The sequence below is a fragment of the Triticum dicoccoides genome, chromosome 6A (assembly GCF_002162155.2).
Source record: "Triticum dicoccoides isolate Atlit2015 ecotype Zavitan chromosome 6A, WEW_v2.0, whole genome shotgun sequence".
Taxonomy (NCBI): domain Eukaryota; kingdom Viridiplantae; phylum Streptophyta; class Magnoliopsida; order Poales; family Poaceae; genus Triticum; species Triticum dicoccoides.
Genome location: NC_041390.1, coordinates 6,430,112 through 6,454,178, shown reverse-complemented (window position 1 = coordinate 6,454,178; position 24,067 = coordinate 6,430,112). Strand labels below are relative to the sequence as shown.

General features: G+C 48.8%; 4 protein-coding genes across 6 annotated transcripts in view; 3 read left to right on the top strand and 1 right to left on the bottom strand.

Moving 5' to 3' along the window:
• Window positions 1-9,365: 9,365 nt before the first annotated feature.
• LOC119319236 lies at window positions 9,366-12,933 on the bottom strand. 2 transcript variants are annotated; one of them, XM_037593722.1, is made up of 4 exons: window positions 12,163-12,933; window positions 10,367-11,725; window positions 9,835-10,281; window positions 9,366-9,755 (listed from the first exon to the last, which is right to left on the bottom strand). In XM_037593722.1, the coding sequence occupies exons 2-4, from the start codon at window positions 10,613-10,615 to the stop codon at window positions 9,645-9,647; spliced, it is 807 nt and encodes a 268-aa protein (XP_037449619.1). In that variant the 5' UTR covers window positions 10,616-11,725; window positions 12,163-12,933; the 3' UTR covers window positions 9,366-9,644. The 2 variants fall into 2 exon arrangements, with proteins under 2 accessions (XP_037449619.1, XP_037449621.1); XM_037593724.1 differs by having other exon boundaries at window positions 10,367-12,933.
• A 4,622-nt stretch (window positions 12,934-17,555) lies between these two features.
• LOC119319024 (receptor-like protein EIX2) lies at window positions 17,556-20,246 on the top strand. The gene has a single exon (XM_037593542.1). It carries the CDS (start codon window positions 17,556-17,558, stop codon window positions 18,432-18,434), a length of 879 nt encoding a protein of 292 aa, XP_037449439.1. The 3' UTR covers window positions 18,435-20,246.
• Window positions 17,661-20,336, top strand: LOC119319022 (receptor-like protein EIX2). Its single transcript, XM_037593541.1, has one exon. The coding sequence runs from the start codon at window positions 19,307-19,309 to the stop codon at window positions 20,252-20,254; it is 948 nt and encodes a 315-aa protein (XP_037449438.1). The 5' UTR covers window positions 17,661-19,306; the 3' UTR covers window positions 20,255-20,336.
• Window positions 20,337-22,277: 1,941 nt separating this feature from the next.
• The window catches only part of LOC119319233, a 12,395-nt gene continuing 10,605 nt past the window's right edge, over window positions 22,278-24,067 (top strand). For both annotated transcript variants that reach the window (XM_037593718.1, XM_037593719.1), the window contains exons 1-5: window positions 22,278-22,417; window positions 22,490-22,709; window positions 22,838-22,882; window positions 22,978-23,029; window positions 23,174-23,222. In XM_037593718.1, the coding sequence (XP_037449615.1) occupies window positions 22,668-22,709; window positions 22,838-22,882; window positions 22,978-23,029; window positions 23,174-23,222 (188 nt within the window). In that variant the 5' untranslated portion in view covers window positions 22,278-22,417; window positions 22,490-22,667. The remainder of the gene's footprint in view (window positions 22,418-22,489; window positions 22,710-22,837; window positions 22,883-22,977; window positions 23,030-23,173; window positions 23,223-24,067) is intronic.

Sequence of the window (24,067 nt, the reverse complement as noted above, 5' to 3'; positions counted from 1 at the left end):
TTACCATTTGCAACCATATGGAAGAACTGTGTGTTGTCGTCCCCTTGGACAACCTTAAGCGTTTTCGCACGCAACGCCCACTTGAGCTCCTCCTCTTTCAGGAGAGCACGTAGGGCCTGCTCAACCTCGGACTTGGTTCGATGTTCATTGACTGAAAGAAGAATGGTTTCAGCCTTTACATCGAATGCCTCAATTAGTTGCGTGAGGCGCTCTTTTTTCTACTTATAAATCCCACTCTCATTCCTGGCCCATCCTCTCAGAAATTGTCGGAGATGTCTAATTTTGTTTTGCCATCTCTCAGAGCATCTAATTAATTAAACCATACATTGAAATTATGTAAAACATTTCAATGCGAAAACAAACGCGATCATAATCGCAACCAAGGTAACAATTTATCCAACGGCATAATGATACCAAGCCTCAGTATGAATGGCATATTTTCTAATCTTTCTAATCTTCAAGCGCATTGCATCCATCTTGATCTTGTGATCATCGACGACATCCGCAACATGCAACTCCAATATCATCTTCTCCTCCTCAATTTTTTTATTTTTTCCTTCAAGAAATTGTTTTCTTCTTCAACTAAATTTAACCTCTCAACAATAGGGTCGGTTGGAATTTCCGGTTCACATACCTCCTAGATAAATAAAATCTATGTCACGTTGGTCGGCATAATTTTCATAAACAATAAATGAACCAATAGTTATAAAGATAATATATACCACATCCGAATCATAGACAGGACAAGGGCCGACGGGGGCGGATACCAAAACCATCGCACTATATAAGATGCAATAATAAAAGTAAGAAAATGATACAAGTATCTATCTAAACATACAAGTAAGAATATTTTTCCTTTCATAAAGAAGATAAGAACAAGAGGCTCACCACGGTGGTGCCGGTGATGAGATCGGCGCGGGTGATCAACGGCGGTGAAGACGGGGGCGGGGCATGACGGACCGCTAAACCTAGACAAATATTGAGAAAAATGGAGCTTGGAGGTCGAGCTTGGAGAGGAGAAAGCTTAAGTAGTGTGGCTCGGGCATTCCATCGAACACCTTGTGTGCATAGGAGGTGAGCTAGAGCACCACCAAGCCCTCTCCCCCTCGGCCAGAAAAAACAGAGCAGTGTGCTCTGCTCTTGCGCGAGGGGGTATATATAGGCACCACCATTGGTCCCATTTCTTCTCTTCTCCGGATTATGTTAAAATCCCCCCCGACTAGTAGTGGCAGATTTTCATCTCCACAAATCCGCACTAAATCGGCAAGAAAATCAGGTTTAAATTCAGGTTGCGCTGCCCCGTATACCGCAATTAGCGACCATCGGAACCCATCCAATTTCGATCTCACCCTGAATTTAACTGAAAAATCTCCCTGGACCACATTAAGCACCTCTAGCGTTTCACACCGTACTCCTAGTAAAATCCCGCCGTTTCTTCCTCTAGGTGGTAAAATGTGCCAATCAAAGTCGATACCACTGGAAAGGGTTCGAAGGAATTGGGATGTGAAATTATCTCGTCCAGTTTCCAAAAGTGCAATGAAATCTAAGTGATGTGCTAATGTTGACTCTGCTAAGAATCTTTGTTTAGCCAAGTCTGCTAGACCTCTGCTATTCCAAAAGAGTCCTTTCGTAAGTCATCATGGAATTTTTTTTATGTTTAACTCTAAGACTTCGGCGCACCGCCGAAGCGGGATAAATTTTCCGCTTCCAGGGTCTTTTGGGCTTCTCCCCAACACCCTCTGGAACGATATTAGTATCCATAACAGACACTGCCTCCTCCGTCAAGGAAGGCTCTACTGTATTTGTGTTCTCAACTTCCTCCTCATCTTCAGTCTCGACAGTAGGCAATAGATTATTACAGATATTGGCAAGCTCATTAATACCTAAATTATTCATGTCATTGTCATTCATAGGTTGGATAGAGGCAAGATTACGAATGATCTCGGAAGCTCTCTCCGCTTCCATGTCTAAAAGATCATTAACGGATTTGACGACCTCGGTTTCATTTGTTCCCAAAGAAATGCCTAAGTCATTTGCCTTATCAACTAACTCTTTCTCAGAGAAGTGTAAAATTGAACAACTTATATCAAATGACGTACCTGCAGTAGTCTCGGCATGACGAAGCATGGCAGCCCTCTTGGCCTGCGCTAGCTGAGAGTCATCCGCATCCGGCTGTCCCTGGATCCGGTTGCTGACACGCCTGCCAGCTGTCACCGGATCCGTAATCCCACCAAAAGCGATGAGCTCCTCAGTGGTCCTCTCGTGTGGGGTGCGGTCAGGACTCCCACGCCCCTCCGATATCGTCGGTGAAGGAGGAAGGGGCGTGGTGGAGTGAGTTGCCGGTGTGGGTGACAAGGGGAAGGATGACCGTGGAGCCGCCTGCTCACCGATCTCGTCCCCCTTATCATCCGTGGAAGTCGTCGTACCTCGGCGACCTTGCTCGGTGCCAACCTGCAGAGGGGTTACAACACGGGGCTCCTGCCGGCATCTCACCCCCAACTCGGCCGGAAGCGTAGAAGTGGACGGCACGCCATAAAACTCCTGTCCATGCGCCGCTCCCGCCGGCGAAAGGTCAGGCAGTGGTGTCTGGGTGTGGTAGATCTCCCGCCCAGGGTCTCCCAAACCTGCGGCCATCTCAACATCAGCCACCATCGCATCGGGAGTAGGCTCCGTGGTCGTCACATTGCCGACTAGACGCGGCACTGGTGGCAGCTCAAGCTCCGTCGGGTCGTCTGTCTCGACCCTGGCGCTCCATAACCGACTAGGAGCGGAGCTCGATACAAAAGAACCAAAGCGAAGCGTGTTCATCGGAGTGGTGGACGTGGGCGCCTCTTTGGTAGAACTATCTACCTTATCAGACTGCTTAACAGGCCTCTTATCCGACTCCGGCACAGTGTCATCGGGCCCCTTCTCCTGGTCCCCAGGTGCACCGCCCCCCTCAGTAGTATCCATGTCCTGTGTCTCATCTCCAGCCTCGGAAACTGCAGTATCCTCAATCTCAAGCTCTAAGAGATAAGTGACACCAGCATGTGTCCATCTGACAACATCTGGTATGTGCTCAACGCTCACCACACTGACCAAAAGCCTCGTAGCATTATGTGCGCGAGTGAAAGGCATGTCCACCTTTTCTGTCTTACCAATCAAACCACCCAAACTCCAAGCAATCAGAAAATGTTTTACATATTTAGGTGGCACTCCATAGAAACGAACCCACACCTTCTCCAAAGGTGTTCCCTCAGGATCCTCCTGCTTCCACTCGTCGAAAGCGATAACAGTGTTTGTGCTCGTAACTCTACATAGACCCCACTTAAGAACATGCATCTGATCCTCCTTAGTGGGAAAGTCAACCTTGTAAGACTGGCCTTCTAACTGCTCCAGGTTCCACTGATAATTACCCGGCACTAGCTCACGTAGCTGTCTGACGATCTGCGCCTCGGTCAACTGACCATTAGTAACTTTGATAACTGTCGGGAAGGAGCTCTCAATCATCTGTGGTAGAGGATCCACCTCCAGAGTCTCAAAGAACATCAATTCCTTACAACAGACCCCAAAGATATTAATGCCAGGCTTAGGACCGGAAAGAAGAGGGCATTCCCCGGTCACATGCTGAGAACGGAGGCAGTAATCACAAAGCTCGTTTGTACACTCTGCCACAAAATGACCCGGTTCACCACATCTATAACAGGGCAACTTTTTCTTTTTAGCTGCCCATTTAGAGAGCTTTTCGCCCTCCGCTTTCTCCGACCCTTTATCAGACGCACTATCCTTAGGCTTAACACCACCTGTAGTCACCGGAACTTTCACTGCTGCAAGAGCCCGAACCGTGTCCAGTGCCACCGCGGGTAGCGTGGATGTGCCACCCACCCCCTCAGCTGCATGCTGAAGCTCCTCCTCGGAAGGCATCTCCGAAACAGGCGGTGGTGGCGGTGGGTAATGGCGAGGCGGTGGTGGTCGTCTCCCTCTCAAACCGCGACGATAGCCACCTCAGAATCGATCGTTGGGTCTGGCTACACCTTCCACAAAATTACCCGGTGGACCTTGAAAATGTCCCGTGTTATCAGGATTGTACCGATTATACCCACGGCCGCCACCGGACGAAGATCCACGGTGCAGCCCCTCACCATAAGCATCATAGCCGTCATCTCCCCACTGACCGTATCGGTTGTAGTTCTGACCATCCCTGCTGTAACCAGTGTATCCGTCACGCCCATGCCCGCCACGACCCCTTCCTAGGGCCATCGCCTTGGCGGCCGGTGGCTGCGCCACTTCGTCCGACCGGTGCATGTTGTTCTTGGGCACAACGGCCCCCTATCGCTCGGAGAGCTGGGTACCTCGAGCAGTCTCGGCGGGAGGTTGTACCCCTGTTGTCACCGGTCCCGTTGCCATCTGCTTTGGAAGAGGTGCGAGACCCCGTCCACCACCACCACCCTGGGCTGTACGTCTGACCGCTCCCGCCGTAGCAGTGTTACTGGTCTGGCTAGGAGCCGAGGTGCCGCGGCCAACACCAGCAGCGGCGGCGGCATTCGGTGCTGCACGGGCGGCCGCGCCCGCCGCATTAGCGATCGGCAAAGCGCCACGACCAGCACCGCCAGAAGCCGGGGCGGCAGCGGTGGTAGGTGGCCCACGCTTAGATGGCGGCAAACCGCGACCAGCCATGCCGGCGGCCGATGAGATCCTCCTCGCCCGTCCCATTCCCAATGAAGGAAATCCTGGACTCCAAGCCCTAGACCCAATCGATGGATGGACTGTCGAGGGTAATTCATGCACGTATGTCCGCACTGGGCTGCGCGAGGCTTGGGCCTCTGGTTGGGACTCGCCCGCACCATGAGAGCCCACGACCGTCGCCACACCCAAAACCCTATCCAGCTCAGGCCCACAGCCCAATAATGCATTCAAACGAGCCCGTCTGGCCGCTCGAACATTATTCGCCGATCGCACCACCGGCGATCTTGGCAGCGGCGGCGACCGGCAAAGGTTGCCTTTCTTCTTCTTCCGCGTGACAAGAGTCCAATTATCCGGCAAAAAATCAGACAAAGTTACAGGTTCTCTCATCACCTTAGGAATCGGGCCGATCCACGGCTTCATAACTGACTTTGGATTCGAAGTTTTTGAACGACGCCGATCTCTTGTGCACTTGGTTGCCGGCAATGGACGGACATCCGGTGAAGTCGAAGGCATTCCGGTGACCGTGGTGGCGGTTGGGATGTGGCAGTCCACCTGATCTTCGTCGTCACTCTCCAAGAGTGCCCAAAAACGTCCACCCGGTCGTGCATGTACCTCCGGTTCCGTCAGATCAATCATCGCCGTTCTTCGTTCGCAAATCCAGCTGCACACACTCGCCAACAACGACGTCAAAAACATCAAGTTTGAAATTCAATCCTACCTCAATCATGCCGCCTTCCGGTAGATAGTCGCCGGCGAGGATATCGTTCTCCAGATCTAGAAGAACCAACCACCGCGAGTGTGGTGTGAATCGAAGCCGTCCGTCGATCCAGACGCCCGGATCCGTCTCGTCGGAGAAAATCACATGCCATTGTGTCCATCTTCCTTCTCCGAGCCCGATCGCGCCGTGCGGCAGATCTCTCCGCGCGCCGTCCGAACTCGTCGACCCTCCGTCACCTCCCAAAGGCACCGCCGCTCGGATGCCTGGAGATCGCGGATGGGCCAGATGCGGCTCCCCTACGATTCCATCCGGCGAGGGTGGAGGGAACGGCGGTGATATTCCGGCCGCCTCGTGCGGCCTTGTCTCCGCCTCGCTCTCTCTCATGCCTGTCACATCACTTGGCTCCTCATGACAGTCTCCTTCTTTAAAAATGGGGGAGAATTTCTCTTCCCCGGCCTCTGCACCAACTAGGGATGCATACAACCATTTTAGTATGAGTATCAAGATAAACATGATCCTCTTTCTAAGAGGTATGCTTCTATCTCAACAATTGATTTGCATCGGAAGGCGTAAACCATTTTCTGTCAAAATCCAAATAATCTTGTCAAAAATCCTCAACGCTGGCAAATTTTCAATCAACATCAAGTAAACTTTTCCATTTGGTGCTTTGCCAAAATACAAACTTAGATTTCCCGCCAAAAAAAATACAAACTAAGATAAATGATTTAAAAAAATTCAGTCGTGTCTAAAATATTTTTAAAACCGAGATTAGAAACCATGCTTACATTTGCTGCAGAACAGACATACTAACTTCTGATTTATGACTTGACAAGCAACAAATCTGAAAGCATTATAAGATACATGGTTCCGTTTACAGAATTTCACAACAACGTATACGCAAGCACAAAAACTGCACACTCGTGCAATTCTAGCGACGACACAAAGCTTATTGCCTTATTAGCGATACCAGCAAGAGAGCACCATACAAATCAGTGGTGTGATCCCAGAATACCAAATAACACCTACAAATCATGCCTTTGGTGGAGCCAAGCTTGCGCTGAGCTTCTTGATTGACGGCCTCGCCATCAGTCTCTCCCACCATGCCTTCACGTAAGGATACGAGTCGAAGAGGACCGCGTGAGGCGTCGCCATGAAGGAGCAAGTGTGGGGAAAATGGTTGATATCAGCAAAGCTGATGAAATCCCCCGCCAAGTACTTGTGCTTGGACAAATGCGCCTCGTAGACCTCCAGCACCTTCTTCAGCTTCTCCAAGCTTTCGTCCACCACCTTCTGGTTGGTCGGTATGGAGTTAATTGCTCAAAACCACCAGATTTGAGGCTAGGGTACTTCAAAACTACCGCTTTTGACAAAAATTACAAAAAGCCACCAACTCTGTGGCAAATGAGTAAGAAATGTCACTGATTTGCATATTTGCCGTGACTAACAGCAAAACTGACAGGTTAGGCCCACACGTCAGGGTGACATGGAAGACCTATGTGGATAAGATGCTGAGGTGGCCACGGGACCCACATGTCATCCCCACTGTCTTCTTCCTCTTTCTTCCTACCTCATCTCTCTCTCCTCCGCTTCCTGGTCGCATCGTGCCGCCGCTACTGCACCCTCCTCTGAACGCCGTCCATCTCCTGGTCGCGTCGCGCCGCCATCCCTTCTAGTCCACCGTTCAAGCGCCATGGCCGGCGAGCCAGAGGTGGAGCTCGCCTTGCCCGGCCATCCCCTGCTCGATCCGGTCGCCGACCTGGCCGCCGCCGCCGCTCCTAGCGCGCCCGTCCCTCCTGGTCTGACCGCGTCGGCCTCGCCGCCACCTGCGCATGCAATTCCGCTGCCCGGCGCTTGCAGTGCTGCCACCCAGCGCCTGCAGTTCCGCCGTCCGGCCCTTGCAAGCGCCGCCGCCTCGCGCTCGCCTCTCCGGCAAGCCCCGCCCTGCACCCGCCTCATCCCGCGGCTGAGAGCCCGGATCTCGCTAGCCGGGGCGCGGGCGTGCGGGGGCTCGGCCTCGTCGCAGGAAGAAAGGGGCACGGGCACGCGGGGGCTTGTCCTCGTGGAGCGGGCAGGGGCGCAAGCACATGAGGGTTCAGCCTCGCCGGAGCGGGCAGGGGCGGGTGTGGGGGGAGGAGGCTCGGCCACGGCGGAGCATGCTGGGGCACGGGGGTTCGGCCTCGCCGGAGCTAGCAGGGCCAGCCGCTGCTGCTATTCCTCCACCGCTCCTGTTGGAAGGAAGGAGGAGAGGAGATAAGAGAAGGAGAGAAGTGCTGACAGGTGGGACCCCGTCCACATCAGCCGGTCAAAGATCGACTAGGATTAGTCTTTGCCATATCGGCCGTCCCACCCGTCAGGTTTGCTGTTAGACGCGCTTAATTTCGAATCCGTGCGATTTGTTATCCACTTGGCACGGAAGTGGTGGTCTTTTGTGATTTTCTGCAAAAGCGGTAGTTTTGAAATACCCTAGCCTCAAATCTGGTGGTTTTGGGCAATTAACTCATCGGTATGCCGAGCACGAGCGGGTTTATGAGGCATTCGTACACGACAGGCGAGATGGCTGGGTTGTACACAAATCACAAAGCATATAATCTCTCCCCCCTGATTTCAGGTGGGGGTGGATAAATGCTTTGTGATTTGTGAATGCCACGTATCCATCAGGATGGGTCTCACCTACTAACCCGTGAGACCTGGTCTTATAGAATTATTTTCCACTAACTACTCGGTCCTTTAAGAGCTAATTTTTTTTAAATAATACATTTTTTTTATTAATTTGCACAAATATTACGCCGAAACAATAATTTTCAAAAATAATACACCGTCGGCCCGCTGCTGGCCGACTGGACCTAGTCGGCCCACAGCAGGCCGACTGAGATCCTATCGGCTAGCTGCTGGCCGATTGGCCTGTCGGCCAACAGTTTGGGCCCAGTCGGCCAGTAGTGGGCCGATAGGGACTAATCGGCCTATTGTGGGCCGACAGGGACTAATTGGCCTGATGTGGACCGATAGGGACTAATTGGCCTGCTGTGGGCCGACTGGTGCATGCCATCATTTTTTTCCCGAACGATCCCCTGATTTTTTTTAAACTATGACGTATTCCGCGCAACCCTTTCCCCGCAATATTTTCCCGCCATATGTTCCCGCCATATGTTCCCGCCAACTCTTTCCCGCCACCCGTTTCCCGCCATATGTTCGCACCAATTCTTTCCCGCCACCCGTTTCCCGCCACCCATTTCCCGCCAACCCTTTCCCGCCGTACCGCAGTCGTTCTTTCCCGCCATTTTCTCCTATCTACCTATAAAACCCCCTTGAGACAGAGGTGGATAAGCATTCCAGTGTAGTGTAGTTGAGATGTTCCATTATCCTTTCGATCGTAGTTTTCACCCTGGGATGAGCACGACTTTTCTGAGGCTAGCTACCGATTTCAGGATGGACAATAGGATAGTTCCATGGGACGAACTCGCCGGTAGTGACACCATAATGAATGAGTTGGCTCACCAATTATGTAGGTCTGGGTGGCCTGAAAGGACCTATGAGGAGGTACGTAAAGAACTTCTTAGGTTGGATGAAAGGTGGAAGAAGGTAGTGGTGCCGAAGAGTGAAACTTTCAGAAGGACTGCAGCAAATAATCCATGTTTATGGACTGAGGAGAGCGAGGATGAAGATGATATCTTCATGCTGCCGCTTTCGGGTTCTTCATCGTCGAAGGGCAAGGTTTCTGCTTCGTCGAAGGGCAAAAGTTCTTCATCGTCGAAGGGCAAGGTTTCTGCATCGTCGGAGGGCAAGAGTTCTTCATCATCAAAGGGCAAGAGTTCTGCATCAATCGAGGATGACGATGATGACTTCATGTAGTTATTATGATGTATGTTGTGAGTTCAGTCGTACGTACCATTTAATTTAGATGTAGTTCTATCCAGTTGTTTGTAATGTGTTGTTGTATGAGCATTATGTTCTATCTAAATATGATCGTGTAGTTCGGATAACAGAGTACTAAAATAGAGTAGGCATATGTCTCATACATAAGTACATAGTCATTTGTCTCATATATAGAATAGACATAAGTCTCACACATAAATAGATGGTAATGTCTCTACTGATAGATAGAAGCGTCAGTGACGACGTCTGGCCTGGCGGGGAGGCGGATCTGGAAGCGGCGACCATCCCCACCTGTCAGGTGGCCTAATGTGACAAGGAGGAATGTCAGACTCTACCTGGTCATGCTGTGTATCCTGTGTGGGGCCTGGTGGAGGAGTCGAAAACATGTTCATCCACTGGGTGTGCTGCGACATCTGAGCCTGTATGTTCTCCTCGGGATGTTGATCACTCCCCCACGTATCATGTGATGCCGACATAGACGCCTGATATCCGTAGGCTCCTGCGTGATGGAACGTTTCATCATGAAGAATGAGGTCGCGTCAATTAATATTGAAAACAATAAATATGAAGACACATACCTGCTGGCTGTGACGGCTGCTCTGGCTCAAACACGAAGCTAGACGAGGGACCGTGCTGCTGTGGCTGTGGAGAAAACACGAAGCTCGACGATGGACCGTGTTGCTGTGGCTGTGGAGAAAACACGAAGCTCGACGTGGGACCATAGTGTTGTGGTTGCTGCCACGTTGAACTGCCAGGTTGATCAGGACGGGGTGCCCTGGTTGTCGGCTGAATGCTAGACGTGGATGTGGTTGATGTCGGTGCGTGGAGTGACGCGGCTGCTGCTGCTGGTGCTGAACAACGTCGGTTCTCCGGGTGCACGTGATAGCCTCGTACATAGTCCGTATCTTGTTCTGAATTCGTTCCAAGAAGGGGTGTAGCAGTGGACGGTGCTGAAGAAGAGGTCCAGACGACAGTGATCGTCCAAAGGTGGTCACGTCGTTGTAGATATCGTGCGTCAAGGAAGCCTGCAAATTTCCATGACGATTAATAATGTATGTCTCTTGCACGTCAAAGTATGTGATAACATTACTTAAAGAAAATATATCTTACCGCGTACTGCCTAGAGCCCGAAGTATCATAGCTCGGGTACATATCCCACGGAGTAGGATCCGGTATCTCCTCTGGGTGGGAGTGCTCAACGATGCGTAACCGTGTTCCAGTCATGTAGCGCCGCAAATAGAGATTGAATTCATTGAGATCAAAATTGTGATTCTCGTGCCATAGATTTGTGTTTGCTGTCTCCCATTCTATAACATACGGCTCTAGTCTAACTAGCCAGTCAGCAGTTGTCCTGTTCATGCCCTTTCTTGTCGTCCTAAAATTGTGGTGTGTGTTCAACAATTACCTGAAGCTTCGAATGGAGTACTATGAAAGATAATGCAACATTGAAAAACTGGTTAATACATGATCTTGAGGGATGCAGGGAATAAGACAAGTGTGATTAACTAAGTCACTTATCACCCAACTTATGCCATACTTAGGGAGAAAGCCGTGCACCCTGGCGGGACAATCTGCGTTCTTGCATACCATTGTCAGGAATTTCTGACTGGACACCTGAGCTGTGAAAACCCTTTGCGTGGACATTGCCCAATTAATTATTGCATCCTTCAGGGCTTGCTTGTTCGGATACATAGCACCCGTTGCAATATTGTTCTGGTGATATTGCCAAGCTGAATCATGTCCATCATTCATGGTCATTGCAGATGAGAAGTCATGATTCCACCATGCAGGATTCGGAACCTCCTCTGCATTTTCTTCATCATCTGACTCGTCAGAATCATGGGCATGACCCCTTTCAACATCGGTGTCTTCTTCTTCCATCTGGTCCTGCATGTGCCCATCTACCTCGTCAGCGTCCACCTCGCCATTGTAATCACCATCGGCATTTCCTCCTTCTACCTGACTACTCTGCCCTGGTTCATACCATAAGCATTTCCTTTTTCTACCTGACTGCTCTGTCCTTGTTCGTAACCATCATCTCCAGCATTTGACATAAATAACTGCCTCCCTACACTGCTATGACCAGGATCGTAGCCACCCTCGCCTTCATGTGCAGTGACCTTCTTCACGACGGGAAGCACTAAAGCAATAGGATTGCATCCCCTTCGTTCACAACCTTGTAACCACCGCACCCAATCGGAGTCTTGCTCTATCGGCCTCAAATAAAAGTAAATTATTGTACTTGACCGTGTCCATAATGCATGAACACCGACGGTGTGTGTTTCAGTATCAAGACCTAAACTTGCCGCAATCCATTCTTTCACCTGACTGACTGACCATGTTTGAGGTGCGCTCATTGGCACCTCTATGCGAGTAAATTCACTCAGATCTGCTCCCATCTCAGTTGTTTGGACAGTACCAGGACCGTAGTAAAATCTGACCTTCACTACATCAGACATCCCGGCTCACCTATTTTTTTTCAACAACGAAATACAATTCACTAACAAATATTAGACATGTCTATATATATATATATATTACAGAATATTAACGGAGCAACTAATACAATTCACACACCTACAAGTATATTACAAATATTTGCCGGAGCAACTACAAATATTTACAGATTTTAATATTTGACTGCCTACATCTACAACTATATTACGGATTTTACCGGAGCTACTGCAAATACTGACACTACTAAATACTTCACATCCACATATAGTACGGAATATCACCGAAGCAACTACACATTTTTACATAAATAATTAGTTGACATCTAAATATATTTACGTATACTACGGGGCAAATAACAATAATCACACACCTAATTTATTTCACATCGAAACATATTAACAAATACTACCGGAGCACCTATGAAAAATAAAATGTTTGCTGAAATATACCCTTGAAGCGTGCGTGCGAACGAAGAACGACGAACGGCGGCCAACAAACTGCGCGTGCTCCGCCTCCAACGACGAATGACGAACGACGAGCTTCACCTCCACCACACTGCCCCAACTTCACCACCACCACACTGCCCCAACTTTACCACCACCATGGCACCACCTTCACCAAAATGCTCACCACAACCACCACGAGCTACCCCATCAGTAGATCGACACCTCTTTTGGCTGCCCTAACTAAGTTGAATCCATTCACGGTGCCAAAACCGTAAAAAACTGGCTTATTTAGGTGTAGAAATTGGTGCCATTTTTTACACAGAGAGGAGAAAGTAAGAAAGAAGAAGAACAGAAGAAGAGCAGCAGCTTCGGCATGGAGCTGAGAGGATAAGGCCGCAGGGAGCCGGGCCAGCGCGCGCGAGGTGGGGCCGCACCCTGTCGGCCAGCAGCAGGCCGATCAGCCCGCGGCAGGCTGACAGGGGCGCGCCCACGCCGACAGCTCCCTCTCTCCTCCTCGCGACGTGGCCAGCCCAATCCGAGGCCGACACGTGCCAGGCAGGCCAGCTGTCGGCCGGCTACTGGCCGACTGCTCCCACTCGGCTCGCTGCGGGCTGACTAGGCCCAGTCGGCCCGCTGCGGGCCCACGGTGTATTATTTTTGAAAAATAATTTTTTAGCGTAATATTTGCGCAATTTAATAAAAAAATGTATTATTTAAAAAAAATTAGTTTTTTAAGATGCCGCGAAACAGAGCTGGCCTCTGCACCAAGTCACATTTATTTTGACAAGGACAAAAGCAAATTGATCATACCGAAGAGAATCAGATCTCCATCCTGGAAAGCAGGGGTTTGCCCGAACGGCTGCAAGAAATTAAAACGTCCGTGCAAAAAACATCAGTTGAAAAATGGCCGAAATCAAGGAAGAGGGAGCAGAGGATTTGAGTCGCCGGGGAGCTTACGTACGTTTCTGGTGAGATGCTCAGGGCTCTTGTGCTCCAGGGCCTTCAAATCCATGTCGACGACCTCGTACTCAGCGCCAACCTCCTCCAGGCACACCAGCACCCGGGCCACGTTCCTCGACTTCGCCGGCCCGAACACCTTCACCGGCGCCATTTTTCTTGGCCTGCAGGCGAGAGGGACTGAGAGACGATTGTGTACCGGCGTCCTAGCGGTGTGCAGCATGACGCCGACACCTTACCTCTTTACTCGGCATCTTCTCGGTGGTTGGTAAGATTTTGACGTGCGAGCTGTGGTGCTCTCCAGAAGAACGAAGATAGACCATGAGGTGATCTTTTTCCCAACAAGAAATATACGCGGTCGTATTCATCAAACTGTAAAAGTGCAAAGACATGTACAGATATGAGTACATGTAGACCGACATAGCATGGACAACAGCCATCCCACTATGCACAGAGACCCCGCAACCTTTTTTTTTAGAGAAAAGGTAAATACCTAACTTTATAAATAAAGCCATTAGGTAGAGTTCAATCAATGAAACAGCTCTGCAGGTGATATAAACAAACAAACATAAGTTGTTAAAGGGCACGCAGGCCATAATCATATACCTACTCCCAGAAGGCCGATACAAGCAACACCAGCCAGTAAGAGACGATCCTCAGGGACCTAACAACCGTGCAAGGGACTAGGAAACTGTCGGTTTTCAAAGGCGATCTCGGTTTGCCCAGTGCGACCAGCCTTCCAACGCCATCATCCTCCGGCGCCACTACTGGAATCAATATTTTTAGCCTAGTGCCTGTAACTTGGCTGAGTTTTTTTATCGAAAACTTGGCGAAGAAAAACAATGTCGAGTGCCCTCTACTGGAAAATCGGTCATTGTCGAGTTACACGGTCTTTGCCGAGTTCAGTTCCACGGGATCACAGCGAACACACTACTACCTCTGTCTAGGTGAATAAGTCATTCGCGTAGTTCTAGGCCATCGATTTGAGAATTTAAATATGTGTTATATGTCATCAAAAGTATATCACTAGATTTCCACATGGATGCAGTTTTTAAATATATATTTTTTGTCACATATAATACATATTTAGATAGTTAAATCGTCAACCTAGAACTACGCGAATGACTTATTCACCGAGACGGAGGTAGTACTTGAAAATAAAAGCCGCCAAACATGCAAACTCGGCAGATACTAAAGTTTGTCGAGAGTCGTCTGAATCGAACTCGTCGTAATAAAAATACTCAGCCAATACGCAATTTGCCGAGAGCTCAACACACCAAACTCGGCAACAAGGTGCCACGTGGCATGACCATTCGGGATTGACGGCTCTGTTACGTCGGCGATGCAGTTGGCGAGTACCCCGCACACGTCACTCGACAAAGATTTTTGAAAATTATTTTTCTTCATGCAGAAAAGATTTGCCGAGTCCTCTGATAAGGAACTCAGTATAGTTGTAAAGGTGTTTCCAGGTGCCGCCACGTGATCTGTTTTGCTGAGTGGCGTGACTCGGCAAACAATTATATATATTTTTCAAATTATGAAAGACCTTTGCCAAGTTCCCGCGACGAAAACTAGGAAACTCTTGTTGAATGTTGACACTGAAAGTCAGGCGCCGCATCTACTCGGCAAAAGTTACCGGAAGTTCTTTCAATGATTGGATTTCTCTTAAGCCTTGCAAATAAAAAAAATTATCGACAAGTTCACAAGTCCATACCAACAACAAGTTCACAAGTTTGATATCCATACCAACGAATCCACATACCAACAATAAGTTCACAAGTTTGATATCCATACCAGCAACAAGTTCACAAGTTCACATACGAATAACAAGTTCATAAGTTCCGCAAATTGGTTTGGCATCCATACCAACAAGTTCACAAGTCAAAATCACAACAAGTTGTCACAACTTCAACAAGTTTGATAAGAAGTTCACACGTGACATAAAACCAAATGGATCATACAATTTGTCAACACGACCTCTCGGCCCTGAACATCAACTCCATGGATCATGAACACTACGGTTGAGGAAGAGGAGTAGGAGGGGCATGGATCATAGCTTCCCGAAAAGCCCATAGGAAGACCTCCTAAAACATAGTTCAGAACCCCCTTTCCCCACCCCCGCCGCCGCTCCCGCGAGCGGGCCGGGGGAAACTTAGCTCCGCCCCCAGCCTCCCCTCCTCCGGCTTCCTCCTCCCTCGCCGCCGCCTAGGGGTGCCGCCGGGCGAAGCCCGGTCGGCGTGGGTGGCGGCGGGGTCGCTCCCTCTCCTCCTCGTGGAGCTCCTGGCCGGCGTGGGACGGCGGGCTGCAGGAGGCGTCGGGCTGTGGCGGGGCTCGGCGGCGCGGATCCGGGAGCTCCTGGTGGTGCCGGCGTGTCGGCCCCGCTGGTGCTTTGTGGTGGCGCGGCCGCTGCCTGGTGGGGCGTGCGTGGGCGTGACTCAGCAGCGGATCTGGCCAGGCGGCGCGGGCCGCGGGCGGTGTAGGCGGCGGCTGGGGTCCGGCTTCGGGCTCCCGATGGCTGCGATGGTTCCTCTCAGCCGCGGGCGTGCGGCGGTGGTGCGACTCGGTCGGTGGCGGACCGATGACCTGGTGGTGGTGGCCGGCGGTGCACGTGGTGGTGGTACTTCTACTTGGCGGCTCTCTATGCGGGGAGGCAAGGGAGCGGCTTGGACAGGGGCGACGGCGCCGACGGTGTGCTGGCTGCAGCGCGAAGGCGGGAACTTTACGGGCCTCGGAGATCCCGACCGGGCTATTGCGTCCGGTCAGCTACCGTCGTCAATGGTGGAGGTGGGGCCCTCCCGCGTGCCGACGGTGCTGTTGCCCTAGTCCCGGCTCCTCTTCTTCATTGTGCATGCCATGCTTCGGGGTGCCGTGGTGAGACAGCACGGGAAGCTTCATGTCCGGGTTAGCGCAGGGTGGTGGTCGGTTTGGTGGCGAGCTCCGGAGTGCCGGAGGTGAAGGTTGGGATCGGGAGAAATCCCTGTTGGCTTGGCCGACATCGACGCGGTGGCGCATGAGGGTGCCGCCGGACCTTCCCGGAGGGCGTCGAGGCTACCCTTCCTCTCTCCTCACCGCGTACCGGGGAAAACCCTTGGCAGCAGTGTCGTCATCGTCGCGTCCCTTCTTGGAGGTGTTGATTAGTATCGGCGCTTCGGAGGCTCGGAGCTTGGTGGGTGATCTCCGGTGGCTGCAGCGGCCACGAGGCTTCTTCTTTTTTGTCGATCCGCCGTTGTCGGCATATGTTTCTCTTGTATTTCTTTTGGGCGTGACTGTGTTGCTTCCGCCCCAGCACTTATTGTTGGTTGTCTCGGTTGGTTGCTTTGTATACAAAGCGGGGGGAAACTCTTTTTCGGCAAAGCCCATAGGAAGAGGAGGAGGGACACCTCAGCATTGTATCACAGTGGTCGATCGGTTAATATGGTGCTTATTATGGGAAAATTAGCCTTGAACTCATCTTCAAGCCTCTCTCTAGCTGCCACTTCTGCCCGCAGCCGTGCCACCTGTGCGGCCTCAAATTCCTCCATTTTCTCCTTTCTTCTTCCATCTCTATGGTCTGTGCGGATTTTTCTGGTTCCGACGCGGCCTATAATGTCACTAATCCAAACAAATGGAACTATTTTCTAAACTGTTATATGTAGTTATACATGGTTCATGCATGTCACTTATATTGATGAATGTGGCAAATATTCTCACTAAGAGATCCATTAAAATTTGTAGTTCTTTCGACTGATATGTCAATGGTTTAAGACATGTTTTATTTCATTTTAGTTATTCTTGGTTGCAATCATTTTAAGTTACTCTCTTACATGAAAATAAGAAAAAACTCAATATCACTGCATATGCACATTTATGTTTGTGGCTCATGTTAATTTTTCAATATTGGCATCGTCATAATTATAATTGTGTCCGTTGCGGTTGACACCGACATGGTGAACCAACTTTAAGCGGAATACATGCTATATCTTTACAAAAAATGTTAATAATAATCATGATGGTCTTCCAAAACAAGCAGACACGGCTGGTCAGAGGACGAACAACGCATCCCTATTGTCTGAAGGAAGTCCCGCGACTGAACGACGACTCCAAGTTCTGAATTGCCGCAGTGCCGGTTAACTAATTCGAAGGTGCACCCTGATGTCAAAAAAAAAAAGAAAAAAAGAAAAAAAATCGAAGGTGCACCCAAGCCTAACCGCACTTAACTGCTAGCTACATGAAAATTAAAGAAGGACCAACCGCAGTTAGCTACAGGAAAATTATAGCCGGACCAACCGCACTTAACTAGTACAGTAGCTAAGTGCCTAAGTGCACCGTCACGTACGCTCCTGCCCATGCCTTCTTAAGTGCACCACACCATCGATCGTGCTACTCCAACTCGCAGCAACCGAAACCCACTCCTTGAAAGCCACACCGATCTGTGTGATCAGATCATTACCACCAACGCCATGGATCACTCGCCCGCCAAGTTCGTCCTGCTCCTCATGGCGGCAGCGGCAACCTGGAGCAGCGTCTTCCCCGTCGCCGACGCGCGGTCGGCTCGTGTAATCACCACGGGTTGCACACTGCGCGAGCGGGAAGCCCTGCTGGCCTTCAAGAAGGGCATCAACGACACTGAGGACGACCTCGTGTCGTGGCACGAGGGGAACCAAGATTGCTGCCGATGGGAAGGCATCACCTGTGACAACGCAACCGGCCATGTCGTGGGGCTTGACCTAGGCTTCTGGACTTCTTTCTTGGCCGACCAGATAAGTCCTTCCTTACTTTCTCTTGAGCATTTGGAGAGCCTCAGCCTCCAGTACTCGGGGCTGTGCGACGATGCACATCATATTCCAGAGTTCCTGGGTTCTTTCAAGAATTTGACACATCTCACTCTCTTCGGCATGCTTTGCCATGGCGAAGCGCCTCCTCACCTCGGCAACCTGTCGAAGCTGGAGCATCTCGTCCTCTCCGCCCCTGCTACCAGCAAAGAGAGGGACCTAAAAGATATCTCATGGTTAACCCGTTTACCTCTCTTGTCATATCTTGGCTTGAGCTATTTGGACCTCAGCTCAGTTGTTGATTGGCCTCTTGTGGTGAGCATGACCCCCTCCTTGGAGTACCTCGACCTTTCTAACTGCTCACTTCCAAGTGCAGCCCGGTCCCTCCCACACCTAAACACCACAAATCTTAAGCACCTTGACCTCTCCCGTAACTACTTTGGCCATCCGGTTGCATCCTGTTGGTTTTGGAACATAACAAGCGTCGAGTACCTCGACCTCTCAAATACCACTCTATATGGTCCATTTCCTGATGCACTGGGAAATATGACCTCCTCCAGTGGCTAGATTTGAGCAACATGGGTAACAGAGCAACAATGACAGTGGAGTTGGGAAACCTATGTGATTTGGGAACACTACGGCTAGACCGGAGTCTCTCCTATGGAAACATAATAGATTTTCTGGAGAAATTGCCAAAGTGTTCGTCCAACAGATTGCAAGAATTGACGTTGAAGATCAACAATATGGTTGGAAAGCTGACGAATAGGATGGGACAATTAAACAACTTACCTATGCTTGACCTTTCTTACAATAACATTACAGGAGCAATACCGCTAGGCATTGATAAGTGCTCTTATTTATGGCACTTTGACCTTTCTTACAACCATCTTACTGGAGCTATACCATCATGGTTGGGGAACTGCACTAGATTGTGTTATCTTTTGCTTTCCAACAATCAACTCACTAGAGCTATACCCACGGGGTTGGGGAATTGCACTAGTTTAGAGCAACTTTATCTTTCAAGTAACCATCTTACTGGGCACGTGTCATCCATGATTGGTATGCTCAGTCATTTGTGCGATCTCGACCTTAGCAACAATAATCTTGATGGCATGATCACAGAAGAACACGTGTTAGCTCTAAAGAACTTAGAGTACATGGATTTATCACACAACTCTTTCTCGGGACCTCTACCATTACGTTTTGGATCTCGATGGTTACGAGAACTGACTTTGTCTTTCAATTACTTCAATGTCCATATTCCTAAATATATTTGTTAGTTAAAGTTCCTATTTGTGTTGGAACTATCATACAACTTTCTAGACGGAGAACTCCCTCAATGTTCTCATGCGCCTAGCTTGGTTTTCCTCCTCTTGAGTAACAACAACTTTTCCGGCAAGCTTCCATCATCACTCTGAAACTACTCGAGATTGAATTTCATGGATCTTTCAAGGAATAATTTCTATGGTACACTGCCGTCGTGGATTGGAGACTTGGTAAATTTAAGATATCTGCAACTAAGCCACAACTTGCTGCATGGAGATATTCTACCGAATATCACCAATCTATATTGCCTTCGTCATTTGAATTTAGCCAGAAATAGTATATCTGGAGTTATACCATCCTCTTTGTCAAAATTAACTGCTATGACACAAGCAAACTCAAAGAAACATGGGACCGGCAAGTCTTGTAGGTCCAACAACTACGGAGGAATGACAAAAGAAGTTTGGCTTGTTGTAATGAAGCGCCAAGAACTTAAGTATGGCATTGGATTTTTTGATGTGCTTAGTATTGACCTATCGCTCAACAAATTAGTTGGTGGAATTCCAAACGAGTTAACTTCTCTTAATGGACTGTTGAATTTAAACTTATCATGGAATCACTTGGCTGGTCAAATTCCTTCAAGGATTGGGGCTATGGAGTCAATTGAGTCACTGGACCTCTCAAGGAACAACCTTTGTGATGAGATCCCGACAAGCTTGTCAAATTTGACATATTTAAGTTCATTGGACATGTCATATAACAAGCTTGCTGGAAGAATTCCCCCAGGCAGTCAACTTGACACAATCTACTCCGAGAACCCGTCCATATATACTGGTAATATTGGCCTGTGTGGCCCTCCTCTCGAAAGGAATTTCTCAGGAAACAATGGCGTTGAGCATGTCAATCAACAAAACAGTGAGAAGGTCTACGACCCGGTGTTATTCTTTTACTTTGGACTTGGGTCTGGGTTTGTGGTTGGCCTCTGGGTCGTATTTTGCACTCTACTATTCAACAAAGCATGGAGAGTTGCCTATTTTCGACTCTTCGACAAGTTGTATGACAATGCATATGTGTTTGTGTTTGTTACTTGGGGCATGATAAATGACGAGGAAACTACAGGTTGAGCACTCTTAGATGACAAGCAGATGGTGTTGTCATCATAGTATGTAGTGGGCTCTATGAATAAGTGATGTTGACCATGTATTTTCTTAGTAGTTGGCACTAGTAGGTGCTTTTTTTTATCCTCTAATAGTTCATGTAATTGATTGTTCTTGGTTTGTACACTGAATAAGACCCAACAGATACAACAAAATAATCATCCATCACTTTTTGGCCGTTTGCATGTACTCCCTCCATCCCAAGATAAGTGACTCGACTTTATTTTAGTACAAAGTTGAGTCACTTATTTTGGGACAGGGGGAGTAGTTAGGATATCCCAAAGAAGACTATACATCTCTTTTTGTGTAAGAATTTTCAAATGAAGCACGAGCACAACAATTTTCCATCGGTTTGCAAACGAACTGCACAACGTTTTGCGTGCAATCATTTTGTTTGTGACCCATGCCTTCTTGCACGAGGGCCATCATCGGGGCCGGTCCTGTGATTTCAGGGGCCCGGGGCAAACCCAAACCTTGGGGCCCCTAGTATAAATGTCATATAACAACAATAAGCAAAATCTATGTATACGATGTTACCGGTAATTTTTTTATCACTGATGTATATACATGTTCTTCGAAGCACCAATGATCCACATGTTGTTCCCTTCCCTTTATTTTTTTTCTACTAGAAGCATACTTTGTAGATGACATGATGATAGATGACAGAAGCGCTAGGATTTTTGTGCATCGAAAGGTTGCACAGTCTTGTAAATTACTACTCCCTCTGTCACTATTCACTAAGTACGTACTGTTTTTCATAGACAAAATCAAGGCTGCTTAGCCTGTTACCACGAGGCTATGTATTGGGCCAGGGTCATGGGCTAGCTGCTGCATAGGGCATACCACCTGGCGCGGGCCTTGGATTTCAAGAGCCGGGGCGGCCGGCCCCCCCTCCCCCTCGCAGGACTGGCCCTGGCCATCATGTACCAACAATGTTGTCATGCCTTAAAAATTGGGAAAAGCTTCCAAACAACCGACTGATTTTACATATGCGCCCATCACGCGCTGTGCCGTGCGATGACACTGATCACATCTTTTATGTTGGGCAGTGCAGGTAGGAATTTGGATTGCAGCATTGTCAGAAAGTTTTTCTATGGCATCACATATGTTTCAAAAGTTCTTTCCGCAACAATACCTATTTTGCAAAAGTGAAGACTACAAGCAGAAATTTTGCAACATCACTTATGTTGCAAAAAAAAATCTGCAACAAAACTCTGTTGCAAAAAAAAATTCTGCAACAAGACGTCTATTGCAAAAAAAAATCTGCAACAAGGCATGTGTTGCAAAAAAATACGCAACACAACTGATGTTGCAAATGCTTCTGCAACAAGATCTCTGTTGCGAAATAGGGAAATACGTTCACCCATTAGATTGCGTTAGGTTCGACGGCTTTTAAAAAATCCGCCGACCGATGCGTAGCAGCCCCCTCCTAATATTTTTGTTCTCAAAGTCATAATTGCTTAAACTCTCAAACTTTTTGCAAATTCAGAAACATCTGTTCGATTTCACAGATTTTTTTTTCAAGTTTGCAAACAATTTCAGAACTCCTGGGAATTTTCAAGCCCACAAGCCTTTTAAAGTCCATGAATATTTTTTTTTGTTTCTCCAATTTTCCCCAAAATCAACAGAAAAGGCCTGCCAATTTCGCACGAAACAAACAGAAAATGCCATCCGGATTTTTTATTTTTTTCCAAATGGAACACTTGTATTCCATCTAAGGCACGGCAGAATCGCCGGTTACAACACGGGTTACATCAACAGGGAAATTATGAACCCAGAAACAGCAAATGCCATCCGGATTTTCCTTGGACGGATGGCGCAGCAAAAGACGAGCGAGAAACATTAGGAGGAGGATTACTGGGCCGAGAGAGCGGGATCTCTGGGCCGATGCAATTTTCTTTCCGAGTGAGGCCCATTAGGAGGAGGAGCTCCCGACTTGGCCCATCTCGTATCATAACACTGAATCTCTCTGTAGCTGAATCGGCGTCCCCCTCACCCCTAACCGGCGGCGGCGGCGCTCATCCCTAACCGGCGGCCACCGGCGACGCCCCGACGGCCGGTTCCCCACCTCAGCCCCCGTCCACCGTCTTCACCCCGGCGGCCGTCCATCTCTCCCGCCGCGGCCGATAGGTATGTGGAGCACAACGCGGCCTCCAAGCCCTAATAATCCCACAAATTGCCGTCCTAAAATCTCCCCTGCAGCTGCAGGTCCGCCACCGCTGTGCCGCCGCGCCGCAGCTCCGCGTCGCCGCCGACGGCTCATCATCTCCGCGCCTCGCGCGCGTGGCCGCCGTCGCCCGTCCCCGTTCCGCCCCGCCGCGCCCCTGCTGCCTCCGCCCCGGCCATCTAGATCCGCCGCCCCTGTCTGGCCTCGGACCGGATGGACCTCTCCGTCACGCTGGCCCTGAGCTCCCCCACGGAGGTACGGCCGGCCGGAAACCTACCTGCCTCCCGCTATTCAACACTGCGTGTTGCTGCATTCACCGTGTCTAATCTAGCTGAATTAATGCATCATGAACTTCAAATTTCACGATTCTTCATATTTTGCAGCATGGGGAGCAGCTGAGGAGGCGCCAGCACTCATTATCAGAGCTGGTATACTATCATTTACATATATGGTTTGGTTTTGTAAATCTTCGTTGTATATGTTTTGGCTGGTGTTAATTGCCTTGTCTTTCCACAAACTGCAGACTTATGCAAGAGATGAAGACGCAACAAAACTTGAGACCACGCGTGCACGGCGTAATAACCTTTCTCTTCAGTAGTTGTAGTAACTATTAATATCTCTACTCTCAAGGAACCTTGTACCCCTTCCCCACATGTTATCGATTGTACGAAGCATCTTGCCCTACTATCTTACCCATAGTTGCCCTTTTATTTTTGCAGTGTTAAATGTTCTCAAAAGGCATGAAGATCTGAAAGAGCGCCTCTCGCGGTACTCCTTTCTCTGCTCTTTTTTTGTTCTGTCCAAGCGTTTGGATTCTAATAGCTTGTCGGATGTCGACTCAGCTGGCCAACTGAGTGTTTATCGATTTACGATAAATACTGTACAGATTCCTTAGCATGTGACATTTTGCATAATCAAAATTTCAACAACTCTGTTCAAACTGCTAGCTGATTGCTTGCACACTTATGATTCCTCTTTTATGATACTTGATCAGAGCATTAAGCCTGTCAACAGTTTCCAATGTGGGAAACTGCGACGTCATCCTTGTGTAGCTTTCATTTAAACTAGAACAGTTACAATTTCCTTGGCCCTTTTCGTTGGCAAAATTTTATGCTCCCAATATCTTTGCAACTGCATTGAATTCTCTGAATGATCCTTACTGTTTAACTTCCTATGGATGTGCTCAACTTGAAGCAAATAATAGTGGTCGAAAAATGATACATGCAAAAGAAAGGGGGGAGGAGCTCAAGTTTATCTAAATTCGACATGTGCAAATGCAATTTTTCATTTTTCTGAACTATAGTACCATTATCGCGATACTAAAGAGATTATGTTTCAAAGAAGTTAAAGTGAAGTTACGATCTAAAAGTACCAAAAGGTTAAGGAAGGACAGTACTGCTGATTGCTAAGTTCCATAATGAGCCTGTTTTCTAATGCAATATTCATGCGCATCTGCTGCAAAATTGCAGAATAATGATTCTACCAGATTTTTAAAAACACATATATTCTATATAAGCAATGAAATGTGTTTTCAGATATGTTAGTCTGCAAGTTTAAAAACACATATATTCTATCATCTTATCCCGATGATTTTTCCTGAAGTATAGTGGCAT

Excerpts from the sequence above, each read along its gene's own strand:
- LOC119319236 (XM_037593724.1), bottom strand. The coding sequence starts at position 10,615 with ATGAACAGGACAACTGCTGACTGGCTAGTTAGACTAGAGCCGTATGTT. Across the intron at positions 10,282-10,366 it reads CGGGCTCTAGGCAGTACGCG|GCTTCCTTGACGCACGATAT; the intron begins GTAAGATATATT and ends GGAAATTTGCAG. Across the intron at positions 9,756-9,834 it reads GCAGCCGTCACAGCCAGCAG|GAGCCTACGGATATCAGGCG; the intron begins GTATGTGTCTTC and ends TCCATCACGCAG.
- LOC119319024 (XM_037593542.1), top strand. The coding sequence starts at position 17,556 with ATGGATCACTCGCCCGCCAAGTTCGTCCTGCTCCTCATGGCGGCAGCG.
- LOC119319022 (XM_037593541.1), top strand. The coding sequence starts at position 19,307 with ATGGATCTTTCAAGGAATAATTTCTATGGTACACTGCCGTCGTGGATT.